The following is a 26,536-nucleotide window of genomic DNA, read 5'->3' as shown; positions in this document are numbered from 1 at the left end:
AAATTAACAAAAGAATATGCACTTGGCAAAATAGACACTTTTTGTCATCGATGTTTGTTTTTCAACTAACTTACCATCTGAAGCTCCACACGCTACACGATTACGTCCGAGACAACTTGACAAATGGTAACCTACGTTCCGTCTTCCATGTATTAGAGGTACACTTATATGTTATGATGATTCACTGTTATTACTACTGACTACTTACTACTGATTTATTGATAGACGTACGTGAATATTTTTTGCCTTCATATACAAACCGGACTGGTGATTAGTTAGGAGTGACAATGTCTGCAGTGACGAAATAACAGGTTGGAAATTCTCTGTTGTATGCGAGTAAAACGCTCTTGTAAATATCACTTATTTACATCTAAAAGTAACGTATAAACAAATCCATGTTTACTTGATTCCCCTGGATCACGTGCACACAACACTGCACATATTTGATGTCTGTAAGATTGTTAACCGAAAGTACATGCAATCTAATCGAAGGCGCACTGATAGCAGACGACATAGTCTAAAAATAGCTCCACGCGCAGGTGTGTTTTCGCTGTGACTCCAGGTGAGGAGAGTGATTCACGACTGTTAGGACGGATATTCTGTCTGGGGAGTTTTTGTGTTGAAGGTAAGGCTAGCTGGATATTTGTTACAGTTTCATTGTTTTCTTGACTTTTAAAATACGTATGAACAAAAACTTAAAATAGAAGTCACCGTGCCCGCTACACCGCCTTTCCGTTTAGAAAAAATGAAGGGCCTTTTATTAAAAAAAAGACTGTTTGTGTTCAGAATTACACCTTTCGGATATTATCAAAATGACACGGGTTTTGAACTGATCACACAATAAACAAGCGTCATAATGCCTTCTTAAAACCATTTGTGCTTCTATCCAGTATAACTTTATGTTGCACTAGCCGTATTACTGATTCCATTTAAATGAGAAAATATGTATAAACAGGTTGTATGTGCTTTTGCATCTGTGATGCTTTTGAGCTAATTGCACTGGAGGAATATATTCGCGTTATTTTATAAGCCTTTCCAACCCATAGAAAGTGCATTGCACAGGGAAAAAAATAATCAGCGATACAGTTGGTTAAATATATTCTCCATGGCTAAATAATGTATTCCGTCTCTGGCAGATGTTGAGCTCAGACAAATACATACATGCAAACCACTGTTGTTTTCAACAAACACAGCCTCTTTGCTATAAATACTCTTTGCATATTATCACCTCAGAAAATGCACAAAGACGCCAGTGACACGGTAATGTCTGCTCGTTACTCCACTGTGCATACATTCAAGTTGGCGTAAGATTATCTGTAGTTTAAGGGCGTTATAAGATTCCTGTATGGCAATCTGGCCCTAATCTTTCGTAGCCAGTGTTGCTGAACAATGTAGGGTCGAGTCGCTTGGATCATATATCGATCTGCAAGCTGGCGATACATCGAGAGACCTCGCTAATTTGTGGGTAGCGAAGTGTGGCACGCACTGAACGAGAATATGTAATTGGAGACATTGTCTCTATACACACAACATAGTAGCTCTCAGGATACCTCAGCGACATGCATTGATCTGATCATATGACGGCCCAAACACACACACACACACACACACACACACACACACACACACACACACACACACTCTCTCTCTCTCTCTCTCTCTCTCTCTCTCTCTCGTTGTGTGCGTGCTCTCTTCTCCCTCCTCTTCCTCTGTGCGTTTGTTGCGTTCTCTGTTCCTCACTCCTATGCGATTTTTGCGCACTCTCCCCCCCCCCTTATCTCTGTCTTTGTCCCTCTCTCTTTCTCTTTCTTCCTACCTGCAACATTTGTCATGCTACAGAGTATCAGCACAGACGTCTCTTAACTGCTCCAGGGGGTTTTATGCTATGGTGTTGCCAGTGCCAACTTTGATGTGAGCTTTATGTCAAGCAGCTACAACAAACAACGCATCCATTCTTTTTTGCTATATCGTCATCTCCGTTATCAGTCCTCATTCATGCCAAGCGATGTGTTGGAGCTGCTGCGACTGGTTGTATTGTCAACTAAATAAAGGATGTTTCATCACCTATTACCTGACAGACCTGTGGTAGCATTAATGCACTGTCGTTATGGAAATTGTCAGGGCGTGGCAGTCACGTGGTATTTACCCACGGTAGAGAACTCATGTGATATTGCGATATCGGTCAGCTGTCAGTCAAATGTTCAACAGCCAGCAGTCAAACAGGCTTTTGCAATAAGCGAGGGCAATGTTAAAACTATATTACTCATTGAGATATATCTGACATCAACTGTTCAAATAATGTCCTTCTCACCGAAAACAATAGTATCTGCCTTGAACGCGTTGATTACACGATTTGCCAATGCTCATATTTTGACAGTAAGTGATCACTTAAGGCAGACTTTTTCTTTAAGAACACTTCAGAGTCTACGGTCGTTTGAAACGAAACATTTATAGTTCAGGCACGTCTGAGCATCAAATATTGGCACTGCAGTTAATGGGACTTGTGAAACGGCGAATATTGCGAAACATGTATCACACACTATCCCATCGCTTCTATCTGTTTACGGTAGTCCCGACGAGAATTCTGTGTCAATACGTTACCGCTCACAAACGCAGTGAATATTGCATACTTCCAGGATAATCCAATACCGCCTCATGTATTGAAAATGTCCTTTTCAAATTCCCAGTTTAAATATTGAAATGGAGGAATCAATCTCTCTCTGAATCACATCAGGCGGATGGTCATATGGTGATCGCACATGAACAACCTGTGAATCATACATCACCCAACCATTCCTGGGAGATGGGCGCGGTCGGGATCAATATTTACTCTCATGCCAATATGAGGTATATTTAGAATGTTAACAGTGACTATCCACTCAGAATTGAGATGAGATGGTCCCAAAGTTTTAAAATACGTTTTAAAATGATTCATTCTTTTAATCAAAGTTAGACCTAATCATCTGTGTACATTGTAACTGAAAATTGTTGCATTTTCTCAAAGTGATTGTTGAATGGACGATACAATAATAATTTAGATAGTGTGACGACAGCACATTCCCTTGTTATGAATTGGTAAACATATATCGTTTATGTGTTTGCATATTTCCTGCTTGTAAATAAGGTTGGAATGTTTCCAATGTCGCCCCTGATGCTATGCAGTGTTTATGGGTACCAACCGCCTATACATAACACACTCTCCCCAAGTTAAGTAGTAATAGGAACTGCAGTCAATACCAATCGATAAAGCATATGATGCCGGCGTGTGTATAATATCAGAGCTATTAGGGAGTACAAATGAGAAGAAAGGACAGTGCCAACAAGAAAGACTATACCGAACACTAAGCCGGCATGAATTCATACTTTTTTCATTCGCATTAGACAGATGTCATTAAATGTTCGACTCTGACAAAGGTTGTATTATGAGGCTAATATAAATATTATCAGAAGATCGATAGCTGCTTTCGTAAGTTTATTTTTTGTCCCTGATATTGCTGAATGGCATCATATGACTATTCATATTTTATAATACCAATGACAGAATGAGTGAATGAGTATAGTTTTACCCTGCACTCAAATGAAAGTATACCACGGATAATTTCTTTATAATTCTTCCATGAATGTAAGTTCTCTAATGTTCATCAAACATTGTGTGCATTACTCCCACAACCGAGGTTTTGGTGCAATACAGAACTTTATTCATCCCTCTTGCTTGACATTACCGGTAGATAAATAATATTATAACAATGTGCTATAATGATTAGTGTCTTTCTTTGTCGAATATGATGAGCGTCTTTGTTACGATGCAGATATTATTGGTTCTGGTGATAGGTTATGAAAAATACTGACACAAATGATATAGTTCTCCAGTTACTTCAGCTAAGATCATCAAGAACGAAGTGTCAGTCTTGTTGAAACAAATATGTCGTAAGCTGTAAATTAATGCCTTTCGAACTCATGTATTCAGTCGAACCGCGATATTCCGAATTTACCCGTATCTCGAACAACCTAGCCCTTATGGCCGAATGTGCCGATAGCTGGAACCTCCTTATCCCTTTTTTGTCGGGTTGTCTGGTCACGGTGGCATCTTATGATTCTTTCACAGTTTGTACCTTTATTTAAGTTGGCCAAATCCGCTTCATCATCGGTTTTGCCCTAAAAGTACAGTAAATTAATCAAACTGTAATGATATTCTGTGAAAAGATAATGAGTACAAAAATGAGAAAGCATAAAGATGAGTGTGTTTACATAGCAGCTCGTCGGCTCAATGCAGATAGAGTACAATGACTACATCAATTATCAATGTCACTAACATGTTCTGGTTAGTCATTCCGAGTTCAATTCAGGGATGAGAGGAAACCATTTGGTTAAAAGCTTTCACCAATATTTTTTTTTCTTCTGGAGATGAATGCTTCAGTGATAAATATGTCTTTCAGTATCCTCAAGTAACTGTCAACTTTTGGAATTCTTGTTTCAAATAAAAAGTGTAAATATACCTCTTAGCAGATAAGATTATGTGATTCACTAATGGGGTCTTACATAAAAAGCCAAAATCATTTTTTTTTGTCAAAATACATGTTTGGATACGTGTCATAATGCACTGTTCAAGTTTCGTCCTGAAGGTTTTGGTTTCATCACAATCCCAATATACATGGACAGGAATAAACGTTCATGACATACAGCGTGCAACTATTTTACCATATGTTACTACCCATATACTGAGATGCCATCTGGGACAGATTCATGCTTTGTGGTCGGCTAGTTAGATGACATTCCATTTTAGATCGGCTCTCACAAGTAAAATTGATGATTCAGTAAAACAACACTAACATTTCATAATGTTGTGACCTGCCCTGTACTGTTATAGCTATATACAGGTATAGTGATTTTCATCCCTTATCTAGTAACATATACAAGGACATGTCCTATTCAGTAATATACATGTCGTGCTGAATTCAGGAACAGTTGCCAAATGTACGCTGGTCCTGTGGTCCCAGACAAGTAAAATCCATGAAGACCACCAAATGAAAAGGATGCATGTTCCTGGTGAATTTTGTATTGATAGTTAAGTAAATCTACGAATATTTTGGACCAGTCAGTTAAAGACATAACCACTAATTATTGTCCGCTCACTGGTCCTGTGGGTTGGTGGGGAAATTTGAAAGATATGTCCGTGGTAACATGCAAGCAAGGTACAGTACTACACATGCCCTGTTCATGAATATACATGCTCTGCTTAGTGACACTCATGCCTAGCTCAGTAATACCATCTCGGTTTGATCGTGGTAATGAGCAGAGATACTCTGACACTGCCTCAAGGAAATGCATACACCATTCTCTATGTCACCCAAAGGGGTACAAATGCACAAGGACTGATTAAATTAAACTATATCTTCGGCTGGTCTTGTGTCGTTTAGTGATGAGAAAACGTGGTATTCATTACATAAACGACGAAATCCGAGGTACGTACACACCCCACCAGAGAACTTTCATATGTGGGTCATGTCATAGTACAGTGTCCATATGTTAGATCATTTTGATGCCATGCACACGAAGAGGTTTGTCATTTAAAAATTCCAAACTTTGGTAAAGGAAAGACGATACTAGTAGCATGAAGCATGCTTTGAGCACACCTCAATCGTCGTCGCCTGTATACTGCAGTCATATTGCACCTGGACAGCATTCATTATGCTGAATAAATTCTTCTATATGTTTCTAAGGGCCACGCCCTTCACAAGATGCCGTGCGATCGGGCGGGCAGTTTGGAGACTGTTTTCAACAGTAAGTTTTTCTTAACAGGAACAGATTGGAATTTACTGCATATTACAGTTAATATGATGAGATATTCCTGTATGGATGTCGTTGGTTGGGTCTGCCACACCAGTGAATTTATGAACGCAACCTTTAAAGTATATTGGATGGCCATGGTTATGAATAAATACTATTTTCTCATCATGAAGATAAAATTATGTATTTGTTGATATAACAATTGTGAGATCGCCAGAACAAATCCGTCAAATCTCGCTGGTATCTGCTGGACTTGGTTTTATCTAATAAAAATTGTTTTTAACTGTTTGGGTAGCTACTTGGCATTCTTTGGATGTCGAATTAGATGTCCTTGTTACACGATTTATAACTATCGTGTCACATCACAATGTGAGAGATATATTCGAGAATAGTTTTGTTTTGTCTGTCTTCGGGAAATGGACAGGTAACCGACACAAGAACGTGTACATATAGTGGGCGGTCGAAACTATTGCACACTTCTGGAATGGTGTTAAGGATAAATGGGTGATTTAGATGTATATTGTAAAGGCCCGAAATCAGAAAGCATCAGACAATATTCTTCTTTTGACTGATGGTGAATGTAGTTGTGAAAACTGTTTGAAGTGCTCAGTAGTGAAAGTAGAGCCATTGTCTGACACTTTGAAAATTGTAGTGTTGATGAAATGACAGTTGCACATGCTTTGTGCCCACCATTTGGTGCGATCAATGAAAATGGATCAGTGATACACATGTTTACTTCTTAACGGTAAATGCAGTTGTTGGTGTTTTAAATAAAATATGTGTCAGAAAATGGTAAGCGATGTCTACGTCTGGCCTGCATACTTGGCGAGGAGGAGCAGGCAGATTGATGTATAGAGAGATGGTATCTAAATCAATGTTTGCAGCTGTGGTATGCGGCCTAATGGGAAGATTAAGCACCCAATCTTAGATGGACTTAGAATCATTTTGCATGGATAAGTTAACCATGTTGGCGAAGGGAGGGCTCATAAATCACTACATATGTGGTGACTACGGGTGATATTATGAAAGGTACAAGACACAGTCAATGCATTACATGCACAATGTTTTTTCATATTCAGTTGCTCTGTTGTTTAACGCCAAAATGAGAAAATGCAAACCGCACGACAGCAGATTCGAATTTGCATAGGTAAAAAGGTAAAGGTTTAACCGATTTACAAAAAATGTTGTGGAAAATGATCATTAATATCATTGATGTCACGTTATGAAACTGATTAAACTGATAAAAGATGTAACCTCCACTTCTTCCCTGCTCTCGAGAGGAAAACGCAAGGTCGCTAGGTTAACTCTGTGGATATCTAAACGGCGTTTCACGAACTTACTTGTTGCTGTCCAGTCTAAGACTGTTCGCCATAATTTGCCAGACTTAGGTACCCGTGTAATATGGCAGCATGGACTATCTTTATAAAACCAAAATAAGTCCTAACTCGAACACACGTGTACATCGATAATCTGTAAGTGAATAATCATGAACCCACCATGAAACTCTCAGAGTGACAAAACAATCCAGTCGTACATACAAAGCGATGATAGGCATCATGCGATGCTTCTCCTTCCAGTTGTGATGAGCACTCAAGCAAAGCTGTGACGCCATCAGTGACACGCGTCAATAAATGAAGGTCATATGGTGGTTCTTGATAAACTAGCTATTATAAAACAAAACTTGATTGGTTTGTAAAATATAGATACTTTGTGTTAGAAAATGTACACAAGAATGTAAAAGCAATGTAAATTTCAATTTTGAATGTAGCGTGGCTAGAACTGACAAGAACACAAATAAGTGTGCACTTAGCACTCGAACAGCACTCCAGTTACAATGATACGTCTATCTAGTGATGCGTAACGCGTGACTGTAGTCGGACATGATGAGCAAGTAAACCGATATGACAACGAGAGAAGTGGGCGTGGAGTCGTGCAACAGCTGCCTGGGTGTACCAAGGGTGTGCGGACTGTTTGAGCCTGTTTGGGCGGTCTGTGTACCATGGCAATGTAGCCTCACATTAATCATGTATGGCGTACGTGCATATAAACATTTCAGGTTAGATCGTAAATATCTTACACATATTCACACCTTCTGGTCCCAGGGTGTAACATAGCTCCAATGCGATATCTGCTCTGAATATTTCAGTCAGACGCATGTGATTAGGTCACAAGAAGTAGTCGATTTGATCACTTGGTTTTACAACGTCAGCCATTCTTGCATTCATTCCTGTAAGTCAGTGGACCCGCAGGGTTCAATTGTTTTCTTAAAAGCCACTTGCCACCGAGCAAGTGACTTGAAGGAAGTAACTTGTCCTGACTAAGTTTCCCCTTGCCCTGATATTTGATGTTAATATTTACTGGACTATTTATCGAAGAGTGATAAATGTCAAAGAACGATAGCTCTAAATTATTACTTTTGCGAAATGTAATAGCTACATTATGAGGAGACATGAAATTAAATCCAAGTTTATTTGCAGTTTGAAGTCATAAAAGGAATTGTCTAGTAGTCCACGGACAAGTAAGATACCATTATTTGACTGCCCGAAATGAAAACGGGCGAAGAGATTTTTGAACACCTGCAGTGGTGTAAAAAGATAGGGCCAAAAACCTTGACAGATATATACCAACGAATCATATTAAACGTGGATGGGGACTCGAGGTGTTCATGAGCGAATGGACATCATTATTCAACCAATAACAGCTGTTGAACTTGAAGAATGAGATCACAAAACATGCACGACGCTTTTTTCATTTTTTTTAAAAATAGGAAATAACTGTGTTTTTCAAAACAAATGTTTCAATTGTCTCTAGGTACATACAAACATCGCAATGTTGTGTCAACATGTCAGTATTTGAGTCAAATTAAGCTTGTCCTTCAGGACGGGGATTGTTTTTGTTTACCCTAATTTTGGATATTTGTTGTGTGTGTGGTGTGTGCAATATGTGTTGTGTGACGTGAGTGTTATGTGTGACTGTTGTTCATGGTTTGTGTGTTATGTGACGTGAGTGTTATGTGTGAGGGTTGTTCATGTTGTGTGTTATGTGACGTGAGTGTTATGTGTGACTGTTGTTCATGTTGTGTGTTATGTGACGTGAGTGCTATGTGTGAGGGTTGTTCATGTTGTGTGTTATGTGACGTGAGTGTTATGTGTGAGGGTTGTTCGTGGTTTGTGTGTTATGTGACGTGAGTGTTATATGTGAGGGTTGTTCATGTTGTGTGTTATGTGACGTGAGTGTTATGTGTGACTGTTGTTCGTGGTTTGTGTGTTATGTGACGTGAGTGCTATGTGTGACTGTTGTTCATGGTTTGTGTGTTATGTGACGTGAGTGTTATGTGTGACTGTTGTTCGTGGTTTGTGTGTTATGTGACGTGAGTGCTATATGTGAGGGTTGTTCATGTTGTGTGTTATGTGACGTGAGTGTTATGTGTGAGGGTTGTTCATGTGTGTTATGTGACGTGAGTGTTATGTGTGAGGGTTGTTCATGTTGTGTGTTATGTGACGTGAGTGCTATGTGTGAGGGTTGTTCATGTTGTGTGTTGTGTGACGTGAGTGTTATGTGTGACTGTTGTTCATGGTTTGTGTGTTATGTGACGTGAGTGTTATGTGTGAGGGTTGTTCGTAGTTTGTGTGTTATGTGACGTGAGTGCTATGTGTGAGGGTTGTTCATGTTGTGTGTTATGTGACGTGAGTGTTATGTGTGACTGTTGTTCATGGCTTGTGTGTTATGTGAAGTGAGTGTTATGTGTGACTGTTGTTCGTGGTTTGTGTGTTATGTGACGCGAGTGTTATGTGTGAGGGTTGTTCATGTTGTGTGTTAAGTGACGTGAGTGTTATATGTGAGGGTTGTTCATGTTGTGTGTTATGTGACGTGAGTGTTATGTGTGAGGGTTGTTCATGTTGTGTGTTGTGTGACGTGAGTGTTATGTGTGAGGGTTGTTCATGTTGTGTGTTGTGTGACGTGAGTTTTATGTGTGACTGTTGTTCATGGTTTGTGTGTTATGTGACGTGAGTGTTATATGTGAGGGTTGTTCATGTTGTGTGTTATGTGACGTGAGTGTTATGTGTGACTGTTGTTCGTGGTTTGTGTGTTATGTGACGTGAGTGTTATGTGTGAGGGTTGTTCATGTTGTGTGTTATGTGACGTGAGTGTTATGTGTGAGGGTTGTTCATGGTTTGTGTGTTATGTGACGTGAGTGTTATGTGTGAGGGTTGTTAGTAGTTTGTGTGTTATGTGACGTGAGTGCTATGTGTGAGGGTTGTTCATGTTGTGTGTTGTGTGACGTGAGTGTTATGTGTGACTGTTGTTCATGGTTTGTGTGTTATGTGACGTGAGTGTTATGTGTGACTGTTGTTCGTGGTTTGTGTGTTATGTGACGCGAGGGTTATGTGTGAGGGTTGTTCATGTTGTGTGTTATGTGACGTGAGTGTTATGTGTGACTGTTGTTCGTGGTTTGTGTGTTATGTGACGCGAGTGTTATGTGTGAGGGTTGTTCATGTTGTGTGTTATGTGACGTGAGTGTTACATGTGAGGGTTATTCATGTTGTGTGTTATGTGACGTGAGTGTTTTGTGTGACTGTTGTTCGTGGTTTGTGTGTTATGTGACGTGAGTGTTATGTGTGAGGGTTGTTCATGTTGTGTGTTATATGACGTGAGTGTTATGTGTGAGGGTTGTTCATGTTGTGTGTTATGTGACGTGAGTGTTATGTGTGAAGGTTTTTCATGTTGTGTGTTATGTGACGTGAGTGTTATGTGTGAGGGTTGTTCATCGTGTGTGTTATGTGACGTGAGTGTTATGTGTGAGGGTTGTTCATATTGTGTGTTATGTGACGTGAGTGTTATGTGTGAGGGTTGTTCATGGTGTGTGTTGCGTGTGTTATGTAATACTATGTATGTGATCTGTATTTTAGTGTCTGGTGTGTGGTATGTGACGGGAGTGTTATGTGTCACTGTTGTTTATGTTGTGTGTTATATTGGTGTTTTGTGTGTGAAAGAAGGTATTTGCTTTGACGTACTTATTTCAAGGCATGTCTTAGTCTCTGCTTTAAACCTTCCCATTCACTTTTAGCATAACTTAGTTTCATGAAATATATTTGACAAAAATAGCGTAAATAAGATATTCTGATTCTGAACTCAACATATGCGGAAGATCAAATAAGTTAATGAGTAGAGACGAGGCTGCGCAGCCCCCATGTCCACATACTTATACCGAATGAAAGAATTTCAATAATACCCACTCCCACGAGTGAGATGAGCTTAACTTTAGCATATAACTTATAAATACCACAATTCGTGTTCTCAAGAAATAAGTCCTGCGATTGTGTGTACATGTACATGGTGACTAGTAGGCGAGTTATAGGGGGAACATTGCATGCATATGTAAGTCTCCACTAACTGGAATAATAAGCGTCATAGAGATGTAGCAGACAATGGTCTGGATCCTGGTGCCCAGTAATTCAGGTAATTGCTCCCCTGACGAACGGGATGACTGGTATCAGGATCGAGTTCACGCGAGGGGCGAGTCAATCATAGGTGACGAGGCTACCGTGTCTGAAAGTCTATCTGTTGCCGACTGCGTACAGGATATTCGTTCATGTCAGAACTAGATGACAGTTACTTCTCAGCTGTATTTGAGCAGAGATACACGGAGAAATTAATTTTGATGGTGAAATACCGCAATGTGTCATTCATTTGCGTGCATTTGTACAAGTCAATACACCTAATATCATGGTGGATGTGCTACAGGCATGTACCTGAACATTAATGGTCACTGAGCATCAGTTAAGATTTACAGTCATACCGTCATATAGATTTGCAGGAAACATGATATGACATGAAACAGATATGACACAACTACTGCTAAAGGTTGGGTGCGGCTATTTAATCGATATGCGACGTAAAACCCAACTCAATCACTCATCAATAAACTAGTGATGTGCCGTGATACCTTGCACCATTACAACGTTGTATGATCTGTTACCTCTAGTGGTATGAATTTTCGGCGATTATTTATCATGAATTTTCGGCGTTTATTTATCATGCCACTGTGCAAGGAAAGCGCCTTTTTCACGCCTTATTTTTTACCTCTTCATCTCTGAAGTAATATATATATATATATGTTCCATATACCTGCTCATATTCAGTGCACTACAAATATATACTGATGTCACAAACAAATTATGTGCATAAGCTTCTATGAAGGAGATTGATAATGACAGTTGTAGTAAATGTTTCAATAATAGAAGGAAAATGAAGCCAGTGGTGTTTTGGACAAGCTATATCGTTGAAATCTAACACCCTTGAAAGTCCGGGTCAGAATATTGGTCTTCAGTAACCCATGCTTGTCGTAAGAGGCCAGTAACGGTATCGGGTGGTCAGGCACGCTGACTTGGTTGACACATGTCATGAGTTCCCTGATGCGCGGACTGACGCTCATACTGTTGATCACTGGATAGTCTGGTCGAGACTCGGTTATTTACAGACCGCCGCCATATAGCTCGAATATTGCTGGGTGCGGCGTGAAACTAAACTCACTCTTACGTACCATGGTGTACACAGCGGAGACAATGCTTTTCTGAAACATTCTTCATTCTTTGGTCGGAGGGAAGCCAGTAATACGTGGCATGAGATATAACTTTACGCAGAAGCATTTTTATGATTCCAAATTATTGGCAATGTGTAGTATGCTATGCCATATCCATTTTTCCACAACAGCGAAAATGCCCGATGCATATAATTACTAGACAGGTTATGGCGAACCACTTCCAACAATCATCGTCTCAACAACGTTATGTAAATACCTGTAATACATGACACAAATCAGAGACGGGTTTAACTCATACGTAGTCACGACATGAGAGGCTTATCGCTGTTCCATCGTGATGATGCAGTTGTATCAAAGAAAAGAACTTTGATTCGCAGGAGAAAAATACCATGATGATAAGGTTTAACCTCAAAAGACAATATTCTGTTCTAAAGACGAAAATAGCGCAAGGAAAAACGAATATCGCCCACTCTTGTCCCGTACGCCATAATTAGCTCGGGCTATATAAAGGAAAACTCCCATTATGCTTATTATAATACTTATTATACGTCAGAGACAATGCTCAAGAAAACACATAAAATTATAGAGAGAGGAGCTTCGCGTTTTTATCGTTCGCTATAAATACAATAAATGATAAACAAGCATCATTTGAAAAAGTCGTATGATAAATACACACTTTGAATAAATTGATGACGTATACATCCCGGCTAAATTTCTGAAAAAAAAAATGCACAATGAGTGATTAAATCGACAAGTTCACTCCTTTATGACAAGTACAGGCGTGGGGGCACCAATCCTACCCTAGTATCCCTTCAGGATGGCTTTGATATATTCGGGTATGTACAACGCTTTACACCCACTCAGATGGGTAAGGTGTGGACACACCACACACACGAACTACTTCGGTTGCTTAGCTACCTCATTCATGTTGTACCCCCACTCAACAAATGGAACGTTTGTTATTTTCCTCAACTGACGTCGATCGTTTGACGTAGGTGGTAACTGAGACACGCGACTGCAATAATGACAGCCAGTGACCACTTACCTTCCCTGTACTCATCACTCACGGTATGACACACAGAAAACGGTATTGCACTTCCTGGATGGGGCCAGGGAACAGAACATGTCGCGACGCAGTGCCTTGGATCCTAGTTTTAAGAACAACAACATACCAATCGAAATTAAATCCAACTATACGTATTCAAGATTTATACTTATCTATTCGGTGAAATCTATCAATAAAAGATACTTTAATTAGGTACCAGTTAAAGCAGTAAATAGTTTTCATTTACGGCAGAAGATCGTCAAGCGTAATCAGTGGTGTTCCCTACTAATGCTGAAGTCGTGTTTCTATCTGTCATGATATGATGTATTGTACTGTGAATAATACTTTATTGAAAATCTTTACTCCTCGCGAAGACGCGCAGGCATGTATCATAGAGCTCATCGGGAGGAGCTGGGAAAGTTTAGTGCATGTGTTAGCAAGCAAACCGATTTGATTGTGGCTCAAAGCTCACAGTTCCTTAGCAAATGCTAGGTGTTGAATTCCACGCCTTTCCAATGTGTGTACGTGCATGGTGGATGGGGATTGATATTTTTGTGGATGCGTGGGTCACCATTCCTCACCCACTGTGTTCATGTTAGACATAGGTTCTACAACGGGAGTATTGAGGTGTACGTGCAATTAGATGACCATACAACACCCACCTTAACACATTACATGTTTTGAACAACATTGTGATCAACTCTGTACAATGGAGTGACAGATAGTAAATACTGATTAAACTGATTAAGGAGACGATGAGTGTACGACATTGACTTCAATATCTAGCAGCTATAGCAGATCTGCAGAATGTTTTCATTACAAACGAACTCAACCAATCAGCTAATGAATATGCATACGGACCAGGTATAACTGTGTGCAGCTGAGCGTCAGATATCGTTAACTTCACCTGGTGTGGTTGTTCACTGATGCAGTGGACATATTAAATGCATAACGTATGTAGGGCATTGAAATTATGCAATACTAGGAACTGAAGTGGTGCAACGGTTCTGGTATAATATTGTGTGTTGTGCCAGGTATATTGCGTGTATAACAGTGTCTGGGGTGTGGATGCTATATGTCACGTGGTGCAACGCGAGTGTGTTGTGCGAGATTAAGGTAAATTTAGAGAATTATGTGTGTTTTCAGTGATAGATATTCGGAGTAATGTTAAGTGTACGACTTGTGTGTGTGATGTCTGTGGTAAATATTCGGTGTCATCTAAATTACACGAGTTCTGTCTCTTATATGACATGTTTCTGGGCATTTGGGCTTTTTGCAACTGTTCGCCCTAACAAAATTCTCCTGCGCATTCATACCAAACACCCCACCATCTCTTTGCAGATTACTGATGGTGGACACGACCAGCATGTGCAGCTCATTCAAATCCTGTCTCAAATTCTGCATCATCTCCATCAACGTTATCATTGTCGTGAGTAGCACTCGCGTCACACCATGAATACTCCACTCCTTGAGGAGCTCGTGCTGATCACGAACACAACACACTAGCAAATCATGTGATTCCCAACCTTCTGTCGGATCATTTGCTTTAAATGCTGAGATCGCTATCACGAGGTCTTATAACATATGATAGACTAAAAGTATGCCTTATCTTTAGTACGCTTCAGTCACTAGTGTCTTACATTTTTGTACTGTGAACATGGTGGACACCTGTTGTACATAAATAATGTTTAACAATCAGCAAACTTGCGTAAACTATTACACATCCGCATCACATAGGCCCCATTCCACATTAAGGTGACACATTGGAACGTAACTGGAGTCCTATTCCAAGCGGTGAATAGCCCGCCTCACCCACCTGATACCATTTCAACTCATACGTGTTGTCATACGTGTAGTTGCCGGACTCGAGACTACTGATCTCTAAATATCTTTGTAACAAGTATAACACCTCATCTTTTGATCAGTTAGCTGGTGGGGCAGCTCTTGGCGTTGGTATCTGGATCGTTATCGATGAGGACAGCTTCTTTAACACCCTATACCCGCACATCTTGGACGTGAGCACAATAGACAAGGAGTTCCTCCGTCATGCCGCCATAGTCCTCGCGTCAGGCGGGGCCGGTACGGTCTTCTTTGCTTTGCTGGGAATAGCCGCGGCTGCGACGTCAAGCATCTGCTTACTGGGTTTGGTATGTGTCATTTTGCTTTGGGTTCTTGTTTTACAGGATCAACGGGTTACCGCCGTTAAGTCAGATGTGATCACTACTGCTGAAGAAAGTAACACGAGTCAGATTTGGATGCGAATAAATAGTGTTTCACGGATTGTTATGCACTGTTTCAGCTATTGAAAGGCAGCATGTGGAAGATTAGAGCAGGGTGTGGTAAACCTGTGGATGTGTGAAAAACGATGCACTCCTGATGCCATGCCACATACTGACTGATTAGCCAAAGTCTGTATCCGCCAAGTTTCATTGAAGTACCACCCTTAATGTATAAAACCCTCAACTCGATCACACTGTCTTGTGATTGTTATGTACAGTTCTTCTTCTTCTCTTTGTAGTATATAACTGTTATCACCCTGGTTATTGCTGTAGAAGTAGCGGCTGTTATACTTGGGATTGTTTTCAAGAAAGCGGTGAGTTTCTACTTGTGGTGGGTTTACATAGAGAATCTATTTATACAAGGGAGTAATTCCAGAAATATACATATATATATAAGTTATGACTTACTTGTGATCATATGAACGCAATGTTGTTTTATATAACATCATAACCTTTTTGTCTTGGTATATAAATTTAGTCCCGTGTTCCATCATCAAGTATCAATGCCATTCAGGCATCTAGTAAGAAGGGTAGGTATAATACCTTACTTTCTTATGCAGCTACTGAACAAGGTAATGAATTTCATCAAGAGTGTCAATAATTCGCCATAACATTCCTAACTGTCGCCTTTATGAAAAGAAATACGGGATTGAAAAAGCCGTTCATTATGAAATAAAAATGCGAATGCTGACTTGGTTGATGCATACCATTATACTCGCCATCTTGTAGAAGGATCTTAATGATGTCAGTCACTTGATCGTCTGGCTCACACCTGGGTATTAAAGACCGCCGTCATATAACATGGATATTGTTGAAGTGTGCCTTTAGACAACACTTCGAATGAAAGTTACAATGAACTGAATTTGTTGCAGTGGGAACGAGAACTTGATAATGAATTGAAAAAGAATATAATGATGAAATATGGTGCGCCTGCAGATGGGTTCACGGCGGCAATGAACCAACTTCAAGGGAAGGTTCGTATCCTGAAGAACAGCATCCTTTATGCCCTCGACGAATGTAATTGAGACGTCGAAATATAGCCTACATAGATGTTACGTTGCATAACGCCCATCGTGGGTTCGTTTCACAGGCGTTCCTTGATTATACCCCTTGGTTTGTCATCACTACCTGTACCTGCAGGTTTCCCTTCAATATCAGTCTAACGTAGAGATTAGTACACGATCGAGTGTGTAACTGTAACTTACAGTTACTTAACTGGAAACATAGTTAATGGGAAAGTTATTCGTTGTCACTGAGACGAGAGCGAGCAACACGGCGATGGTCTGTAACGGCTCGGTCTCACTCACTGCCATAGAAGACTTGTCAATTTTTGACGCACGCACGCACGCATGCACGCTCGTTTTAGGGTTTATTACACGTGTGCAACATATGATTTTTATGTACTCGGTTATGTTTCACTGTCTGGATAATAAATGTCTTTATACAACTGAAACACTGCTCAACTTAACCAATTCACTCACTCCTTTACAGCAAATGTGTTGTGGTTGGACAAACGGAAGTGACTACGTCATGACCGGAAGTCAGTGGAACAGAACTCTTGAGGACGGACGTTTAGCAACTATCCCCGATTCTTGCTGTAAAATGATGAATGCCAGTATTGTGATGGCAAACTGTACAACGGCACCCACCTCAGATAATTCGTATTTCAATCAGGTGAGTGATACAGTCCTCAGCAACAGTATAAGTCAGTCTGATGTTTCCTACATTCCGTTCTATTGTTATTTGGGTATACCTGTACACCATACCATTAACTCCCGGACAACTGTTCATAAAGGCAATCTTTGTTATTGTTTTCAATGGATACACGAGATATCAATTTTAGAATGGATTCCATTTTTGAGTAATGAGATCCCGTCTCCCTAAATTCTTCAGTGCACAATGTAAACATAAACTTAGATCATGAAGTTGTAAACGATATTGCTTAATGTCGTTGATGCCATGACCATTTAATGTTTTCTTGACGTCATCTCAGGGTTGCAAGCCAGCTTTATATGACCTCTTTGTGAACTACCAAGCTTGTATCATTGGCTTTGGAGCAGGTATTGCGGGGTTCGAGGTAAGTTGCAGAAAAGCTTAATATATCTAGAAACTTATCAATATTTTAATCCCGTACATTGGGACAAGAATGTATCACATAAGGATAAACCAACAAACGATCCCTACTTTTCTGGTCATTATTCCATAAAGTCTTGACGCAGTGTTATCTCATCCAAGACAGTTGTTTGCTTGTCACTGTTACCTATCGCTGGTGGTGTTCCCTTCTTATCTTTGAAAAACCGATTGATTGGAACTCGGTTGGAACTCGATTGATTGTTACGACTGTGCTCTACCGATTATCTTTGATACATTTATATGCATATTTATTCTGAGAGGATTGGTTTTTTTTTAATTTTGAGAGATGTCCTTTCTTTTCAGTTTCTCCTGCTGCTTTTGGCCATTTTTCTGATCGCAAACAACGATTCCAACAAATACGACATGAGCTGATAGATGTAAAGAAAGAATCTTTAGACGCTTTCCTGGAGATCTAGGTATTTAATTGTTGTCTACATGATGGCCAATCTTGGCACGAACTGCCACTATTACCCTTGCGTGCAAACATTGCACGCGCTTGTTTTCATTTCCGCCCGGGTAAAGCAAGTTATATAGCATGCTATCGTTACATGTACATTCGCCTGTAAAAACAGCGCAGCCTGTCCCATCATCGAATGAACAACCAAAATGTGATATTCAAAACAAACTTGTGTATTCATTGATTCTACAAATACTTTTGACAAAAAGACAACAACATGAAATAACTTCCTATGCCATTCTAACTTTCGTAAGATAAGGCGTGGTTCGTTTTGTTATTCAAGTCCGTTATTTGTGTATTTAGATATAAATAGCAATATGACCCTATTATACATGGAATTGTAAAATAGCTTTTTATTTACTGGTGTTGTCTTAACATCCCGCATCTGAAGAGTGAAAGTGTATCACTATCACTGACCTATGCATTCACAGAATAGAAATGGTTTTTCAATGTTGTATATATTGATCTACACGTATAGTGCGTTTTGACTGGCGAGGTAAATCAGTTCACCCAATGCGCAGCAGGAGCCATAAGAGCCCAGTATTGTTATTTTTATATGATATCCAGTTATTTCACCGGCCAGTCATCGTCTTGTATTACCACACGTTGTCGCCTCACCACTGTCATGTTGCCGAGGTGATGTCAGGTTACATCAAGTAATGTATGTATGTCACTTTGGGAAATCAAGACAACAGTCTGGAGACAAACTGCTTCAAGTCGAAACGGTTCTGCCGTGACTACATTATTTTCTGAGATCATAACTTGTTATTTTACAATATATAATGTATAAAGAAACGTTTCATTGACACATATTTTACGTCGCCATGAAACTATGCAACGTCTTGTGAAATCCTTGTAATGTCCTTGATATGAGCTGAATTTACAAGGTCACCGGTATGTTATTTGCAAAAGTAAGGAGATGTGTGAGCCACTTTATTTGGCCTGAAAGGAGAGATGCATGGCCATAATGTTTGACATATTCTCGATCAGTCTAGGAGAACTTTGCGGTGGACTCCTGAATCTTATGGAGGCATTTTACGAACGCTCTGTTCACCAGTCATATCATGTTTGGCAGTATTGTTAAGAGGTTAGATTTTGCATTTCGTGTTCATGAATGTCAGGTGAAACATCGAGCTGGAGAAACTAAAACAGACACACATGTAATGTTGACATCGTTAACCGGAACAATAAAAGCGTTGTCCAGAACTCTCCAGAAATGTTGTTTAATTATGAGTACATATAGTACAAAGTTTCAAAACGATTCATTGTTCGATCCTGCATTGTAACAGCGATAAGGACTCTCTTTCAGCTCAATTCCGAAGTTGGCTATCACGTGAAAGCCGATATCGCTGTTACAAATGCAGGATCAAACACTCATATATATATGCATGTTGGAAATCCAGTATGTTCGTAACGTTCTGAAAGCTCACCCTTTTGTATAAAAAGAACCATCTCAGTGACCTATGCAGAGGTTTTATTAAGCATTAAGCATCAGTGATCATGCGCATTATGTTAAAAGTGTATAATTTCTTTCATTCTTTTTAAAATCAATCTGTATACAAAATACAACATTTTCTTAAATTCATAACTAGCATAATACTAATGGCGCCTTTTATTACGCTTCTCTTATGATTATTGTTTACTTTATCATATGGCGTTAGAATATTAACATTATGCCTGCTTTTATGAACTTTTATAATTACATACTTCCATTTCTCTACGATTTGTTAGGATTGGTGTGTGTTCATCTGTAAATTACATTAATTTTGTAATTAAAGAAGTGGAAGAAACCTTGAAAACATGCCCTTTTTGTTGCATTAAATCGTTCGTTGCAATAAATACATCTGTCTGTGTTGTGTGTTTTGTAGTGATATCTAAGGAATTCAAATGAATTTCATTACAAGGAGAATTCAGTGTGACCTTTGCTAACCAAAACAGTTTTGCATTGTAAGTCAGAAGAAAGAAAAGGATCGTATGAGGCAATCATGAAATGTTTCTTAGTGTTCCAAGTGTAATACAAATGTACCTTTTGACATCTAGTTGCTGAATGTGGTGTAAGTTACGTTTTGATTTGTGCTATATTCAGAGAAAGGTCTGCATTATGCGACTATACCATAGGGCCGCAACAGAAATTGGAACTCGTCGAGGACCGCAATTCGATATATCTCGAAATTATTTGTCAAAGTATTTAGATTACCTTTGTATTGCTTCATAGTATGAGAAAGTCACAAAGGTCAAGTGTCTTCTGAGGAACCCGCCTCTTTGCTTACAAAGTCGCACTTGACATCAAATCTGGTATGCTTAAGGCCGATGTCTAGACGTTTCCACTCGCACGCCCGACGCTAATAGTAATACTGGACGAGGATGCACTGACCTTGATTGAACCTTCAATGTCGTGTTGGTACTGAATGATTAATAGTATTCGAAAGAAATTTTCGATATGGAAAAGAAAAAAAAATAAATAATGCGAAAACATAAGAGGCAACTAAAGCTGAAAAGGAGGAAAGCAATTTTCGGATGAGCAATTGGTAGTTGAAAATGAAATTAAGAAGCATGAAATCGAATTACAAAGCCACATCAATGTGTGATAGATCGTTCGATCTTTCAGGGCCGATTACACTGTCTGATTCCTCCTTTCTTTGAACGTAATGTCGTAAATGGTTTCCTACAGTGGTATGTAAAGGTGGCAGAGAATTTGAAGTAGCCTTAAAATCACGGGTGTTGCAATATGTATTTTGTGGGGAAGTTCAAGAGGCTTTAATACACGATTGATAGGACTTCTGATTATCAGCCTGTTAAAGCGGGACTTTCGAAGGCTTATGAACTGGTTCATGAAGCGTACAGACAATAATTAGGTCTTTCGAAACAGGGATGGTGGTGTTCTTCTAAAGAGGTCTGTAGGCAATTTAGGACCCGTGAAGGTCCCGGGGTAGAGTAGGCCTTCAGCAACACATGCTTGCCATAAAAGGCGGCTATGCTTGTCGTAAGAGGCGAATAACGGGATCGGGTGGTCAGGCTCTCTGACATGGTTGATACGTCATCGGTTCCCAAATGCTCAGATTGATGCTCATGTTGTTGATCACTAGATTGTCTGGTCCAGACTCGATTATTTACAGACCGCCGCCATATGGCTGGAATATTGCTGAGTGCGGCGAAAAACTATACTCACTCACTCAATAGAAAATGTAAGCGCATATATATTTTCGTGTGGTATGCGTTTTTGCTCTGGGTGCAGAAGAGTTGCGTCCCTTGAGGAGCGGGACGAAGAAAACACAGAAAGCACGGACATGATAAAAACCCACATGGACAGCTCGTCAGTGAACTTCGAAAGGTATCATTCATAATAATGGCACGTTTGCATGGGAAAAACAAACGCATCAACACACTTCATTGTATTTCCTGTAAATAAAATCCTGAAATAATTCTTTTTGTTCTTTCACGAACAAGGTCAATGACAGTTTGACAGTGTGGCAGTTGGTTTGGTTTGATGACTTTAACACAACATACATCTTTACTTATCTCGACTATGAAAAAGTTGATCATTTGAACAAAGCGGCTACATTTACTGACGTTTATACGTCAGATCGTCAGTTTGGCTTTGATAGTCTGGGTTTTCACGCAAAGGTCCACGAATGTATAAACCGAAAAACCGGATAGTTCAACTTCTGTTTCTGCGTGTGTTGACGGTCATCTTCTACCACAGTTGGTTCTGAAGATATACTTTGTAAAACAGTCATTCTTCTCCCAATGAAATAGGGAATGCGAAGTCATGTTAGCCTTTGTAGGTCAGTCATCAAAAGATAATGCTTGGAGAGAGCATTCCTTACCTTGTATTAGTTGAGGGTTTCGTGTCCGCTATTGGCGACAGTCAATGTTAGTCCACTACCGTGGTCTTCAGATTGGACTTTTGAAGTGCGTCTCAACAGTTTTTTAATTTAAAGACTGATTTGGCGTTTGGTCTGGTTTAAGTAGGGTTGTAGAATCTCACCTTACTAAAGATGTGACGGGCTTATTAGGGAGAGTAACATGTTTGTTTGATCCCTTTGTTCGTTTGATCGCTGCCACTAGCAGAAAGTTAATATTTTTACATAAATATAACCATCTGAGTTTCACTACAAACCGTAAGAAATCAAAATGCAGAATGTATCTACTATAACTTTCTCTAAAACAACAAGAAGTAAAATTGACATTCTTAAAAGAATCCTGAAAGAACTTGATAATGGTTGAATGAATGAGCTTTATGGTGGCGTTCTTTACATAGTTGACCTACGCAATTGAGATGACACTTGTCAACCAAATCAGCGAGTGTGACCGCCCGATCCCGTTAGTAGACTCTTACAAGCATGAGTTACTGAAAATCAATTCTAACACAGAACTTCACGGGTAGAACCTGGTGAGAACAGGAATCCCATGTTGAAAGACAAATGTACACAGTCAGCTAAATATATTAATTTTCCATATCAGTCAGACATGTGATGCCGTGTATGTATAGACTATTACCAGCAGTCTTTGCATGTGTTTTAACGTCTTAGAAAACTTAACAGTTCAGTCTTTCTCCGAACAGTGTGAGGAATAAGTTGATGGGCTCTGGCGCCATAGTGGTAGTCCTTGTGAATATATAATCATCACATCCATGTAGGCAATCGCACCCGGCCTTACATGATAAAAGTGTCCACTAAGCACCCCCACACCCTAAGACATGATATATTTTAACAAACAAACAAATAATATTTTTGTCGGTGGAAATGTGCAATAAGAGTTTAAGATGTACAAATGAGTTTAAAATGCACACGATTTATTACGTGTCACCTCTGTCATTACATTGATGTGTTATCAACAATAGCATCAGGTGAGCTGAATTTTGATATGGTATGATAGCTATTGTTTTTTCATTGATCATTGATGTCACTGGAAATTGGGAACGTCAACGCCAGAGATAATTATTTCAGAAACATCACACTGGACATAAAATGAATACCACCAACTAAATGATCTCTGAAAAAATCAGTGATGGCTACAGTGGACTAATATCACACCAAGATCGGAGTAATGCCGTGCATGAGTGAGTGACTTGGGCTTACCGAGACTCGAATGGTACCCCAGTACCCTAGTTATTTCATTGCGTGTCACCTGGATATGAGAGAAAACCCCAAAACGATGCAGCCCTCAGATGCTCACACATTGGGGTGTACACAAGTTTGGTGCTGATAAACCTAGAATTTGAGGTCAATGCACAACACACGGTTGACACAAGATCGTATACCAGCTTGTGTAGATTGATGCTCCGATGTCAATCACAGGATTGTGTTGTCTACACCATCTAAAAACAAACAAGAAATTTGAATGAAAGCAACACGAACGAATTTGTACATACAGATATTAAATTATATGCATACAATTAAAATGTATACGGTGTCTTTTGGAGTAAAATGTTGTTTCAGACAAAATTAAGGGATAGTCTTACTGTATCATTTTCAGTCACAAGGAGCTGTCAAGAATTGATCTCAAAATTACTTTCGTCCTGTCCCAGTGTACACAAACCGAACACATCCTAATTGCTTGAGAGAGAAGCAATGTTATTGAACATATTAATCAGACGTACACACACTCAATAAATCTCCGTTTTACATGACTGCGACCAATAGATATTTGGTATTGTATTGAATAAATGATGACAGGAGCTAATAGGATACTAACAATGGTCTTATGACAGTAACATTTCACTCCGGATGACATGAAGGTAAGATCCACGTATCCTCCGAGGAAGACAGAGGTACATCTATCTAAATTCAAGTATTGATAGCTTGCATAAACATATGCAGTGGTGCACTTAAAAACATAATGCATTGCTGAATGTATGAGTGCAAAACATGTAGGGCGAAATAACGACATGGCAAGAATACTAGAGAAGAGTATCCCATCTGTTGTTGATACTCTTCTTCTTCTCCTTCTTCTTGGTGATGGTCTTGCAGGTTTCGTTTACTTGAGGACGTGTGTTGGTAAGGATGTTTGGTGATACAATTAGAAATAGCACGGGTAGACTGTGATATCAAAAGGTACTTGTGAAGGGTGGTTCCAAGTCTAGCTTCACATTTGTGTTACCCCGCAAGTCGATGTGGCTGGGAAAACAATTAAAGACTATTTGTGAATGATGTACAGTTAAGATGATTCAGCCACAGGCAAATGGAAAATGCTCTTGACAGTTTGAGTTGTGTCTTAGTCTTGGTGGTCAGAAGCATTCATTATTTGACAGTTCTGGAGATACTACATAGAACTTCGCATATAACGAACTCACTGGGGCAGCAGATTTAAAATGCTGTAACTGTAGTTCATTACATGCATTGCAACTAATACGTTCATGGTATCTTTTCACCGTTACAACTTGTAAAGTTCTGTTTTTGGATCCAGTCCTTGTATTACGTTAAACAATGATTATTGTATCTGTAATATTAATTCTAAAACTTAATGTTTCCAGTTCTTCAATTCCTCGGCCTCACCCTTTCGGTAGTACTACATTCAAGCATTCGTTTTTCTTTGACTATTTCAAACCAGACATATCGCTCTTACTTAAAGTTGTCATCAAAGGTACAATGTTCAAAGGACTTTCGAATATATGGTATGGAAAACACTTGAATAATATTTGAATATTTGGGAATTTGTTTTCAAGAAATATCCTCACTGATATATACATATGGAAATTAATTAAGCAACACCAAATTCAAAGACACATAAAAACTTAACAAAGTTTAACGAAGTAATTTTGATGATTGATTATTCAATTTTGATGTATTGACATACAGCATGAGCTTTTCATGGGTTGATATGACGCGCGTGAAGCTTGCACAGCGCACGTGCATTGCTTTAACCTCAACTTTCGAAAAATGCACTTTTTCCCTGGGGTGTTTACAAGCGCAGGTTGTCGATTGCATTCGGTTTTTCATTCATTTCAATGTCATGGCACGTAGGAAATTATCAGAGGCCACTCGTTGGCAAATAATCGGCATGAGGAATGCTGGTATGTCTCTAAGACAAATCGGGACTCAAATCGGACGACATCATTCCATAATTTCAAAACTTTTGAAAAAATACCGGGCCACTAATGAAGTTAAAGACCTGCCTAGACCAGGAAGACCCAGGAAGACCACAGTCCGGGAGGACAGAGCTTTACTGAGACTTGTACGGCGCAGGTCCTTCGACTCGAGCTCTCGGTTGAGACAGGAGTGGCTTCCAGGGAGACCCATCTCGAACAGGACTGTTCGGAATCGTCTGAAAGCTGCAGGATACCGGGCAAGGAGGCCAATCAAGCGACCCAGACTGTCTCCAGCCCATAAGGCAGCCCGACTGGCCTGGTGTAATGACCGTTTGCACTGGAACATTGCCTCTTGGAGGAAGGTCCATTTCTCAGATGAGAGCCGGTTCTTGCTGCACATGGTGGACGGTCGTACTCGGGTCTGGAGGCAGAGGAACACAGCAATGGCTCCACGGAACATCCAGGAGACTGTGGCCTTTGGGGGAGGTTCCGTTATGGTATGGGGGTGCATTTCCATGAACTGCAAGTTGGATATCATTACCATCCGTGGCAACCTTAACGGTGTTCGTTACCAACAGGAGGTTCTTGACAGGGCTGTGGTACCTCATTTTGAGAACCATCCTCTGGCAACGAGACCCATATTTATGGACGACAATGCTAGACCTCACAGGGCGCATGCTGTAAATGATTTTTTGCGGCAAAATGCAATTGACAGAATTCCATGGCCTGCCATGAGCCCTGACCTCAACCCCATTGAACATTTGTGGGACTTTATTGGCCGTCGTGTGAGGCAGAGAGACCCACCAGTCCATAATCTCAACGAATTGACGGCTGCCCTGCATGAGGAGTGGAACAGGATCCCCCAGAATCAGATCCGGAGACTCATCCAAGGAATGAGGAGGCGTCTGGAATCGGTGGTGCGTGCGCAGGGAGGACACACTAGATATTGATGAAAGTCGGTGTGCAGACTCTCAGATGACTGTTCTTTCTTTCCATGTGACATTTGTGTTAATACACCTGACAACAACGTCTGTGGATGAATAGTAAATTATGTCCATTTTTTCATGAATTTAAGACAGTTTTAAGAATTTGGATTTCGTTGCAATAAAGCAAAGTCTTGATACTTTTTCCCTTTAAGTTGTTTGTCAGAGATCGTCTGTTGAATAAAAAAGTGTCAAACTATATCAACCCGGCATATTTTGATTGTCAGAACACTTCAAAGTTGCTCCAATAGAAAAAATTGGGGTGTTGCTTGATTAAT

The 26,536-nt window shown here is 39.8% G+C and overlaps 1 protein-coding gene across 2 annotated transcripts; it reads left to right on the top strand.

The window, feature by feature from the left end:
* The first annotated feature begins 509 nt into the window (after positions 1-509).
* Positions 510-20,096, top strand: LOC137278544 (tetraspanin-1-like). 2 transcript variants are annotated; one of them, XM_067810975.1, is made up of 8 exons: positions 510-625; positions 14,718-14,805; positions 15,302-15,523; positions 15,895-15,969; positions 16,528-16,629; positions 17,147-17,329; positions 17,649-17,732; positions 18,092-20,096. In XM_067810975.1, the coding sequence occupies exons 2-8, from the start codon at positions 14,725-14,727 to the stop codon at positions 18,158-18,160; spliced, it is 816 nt and encodes a 271-aa protein (XP_067667076.1). In that variant the 5' UTR covers positions 510-625; positions 14,718-14,724; the 3' UTR covers positions 18,161-20,096. The 2 variants fall into 2 exon arrangements, with proteins under 2 accessions (XP_067667076.1, XP_067667075.1); XM_067810974.1 differs by lacking the exon at positions 510-625 and adding an exon at positions 14,440-14,492.
* Positions 20,097-26,536: the final 6,440 nt, after the last annotated feature.

This window comes from Haliotis asinina, chromosome 3 (genome assembly GCF_037392515.1).
Source record: "Haliotis asinina isolate JCU_RB_2024 chromosome 3, JCU_Hal_asi_v2, whole genome shotgun sequence".
Taxonomy (NCBI): domain Eukaryota; kingdom Metazoa; phylum Mollusca; class Gastropoda; order Lepetellida; family Haliotidae; genus Haliotis; species Haliotis asinina.
The sequence above is the reverse complement of the archived record's forward strand: the minus strand, read 5'-3'. Positions and strand labels throughout refer to the sequence as shown.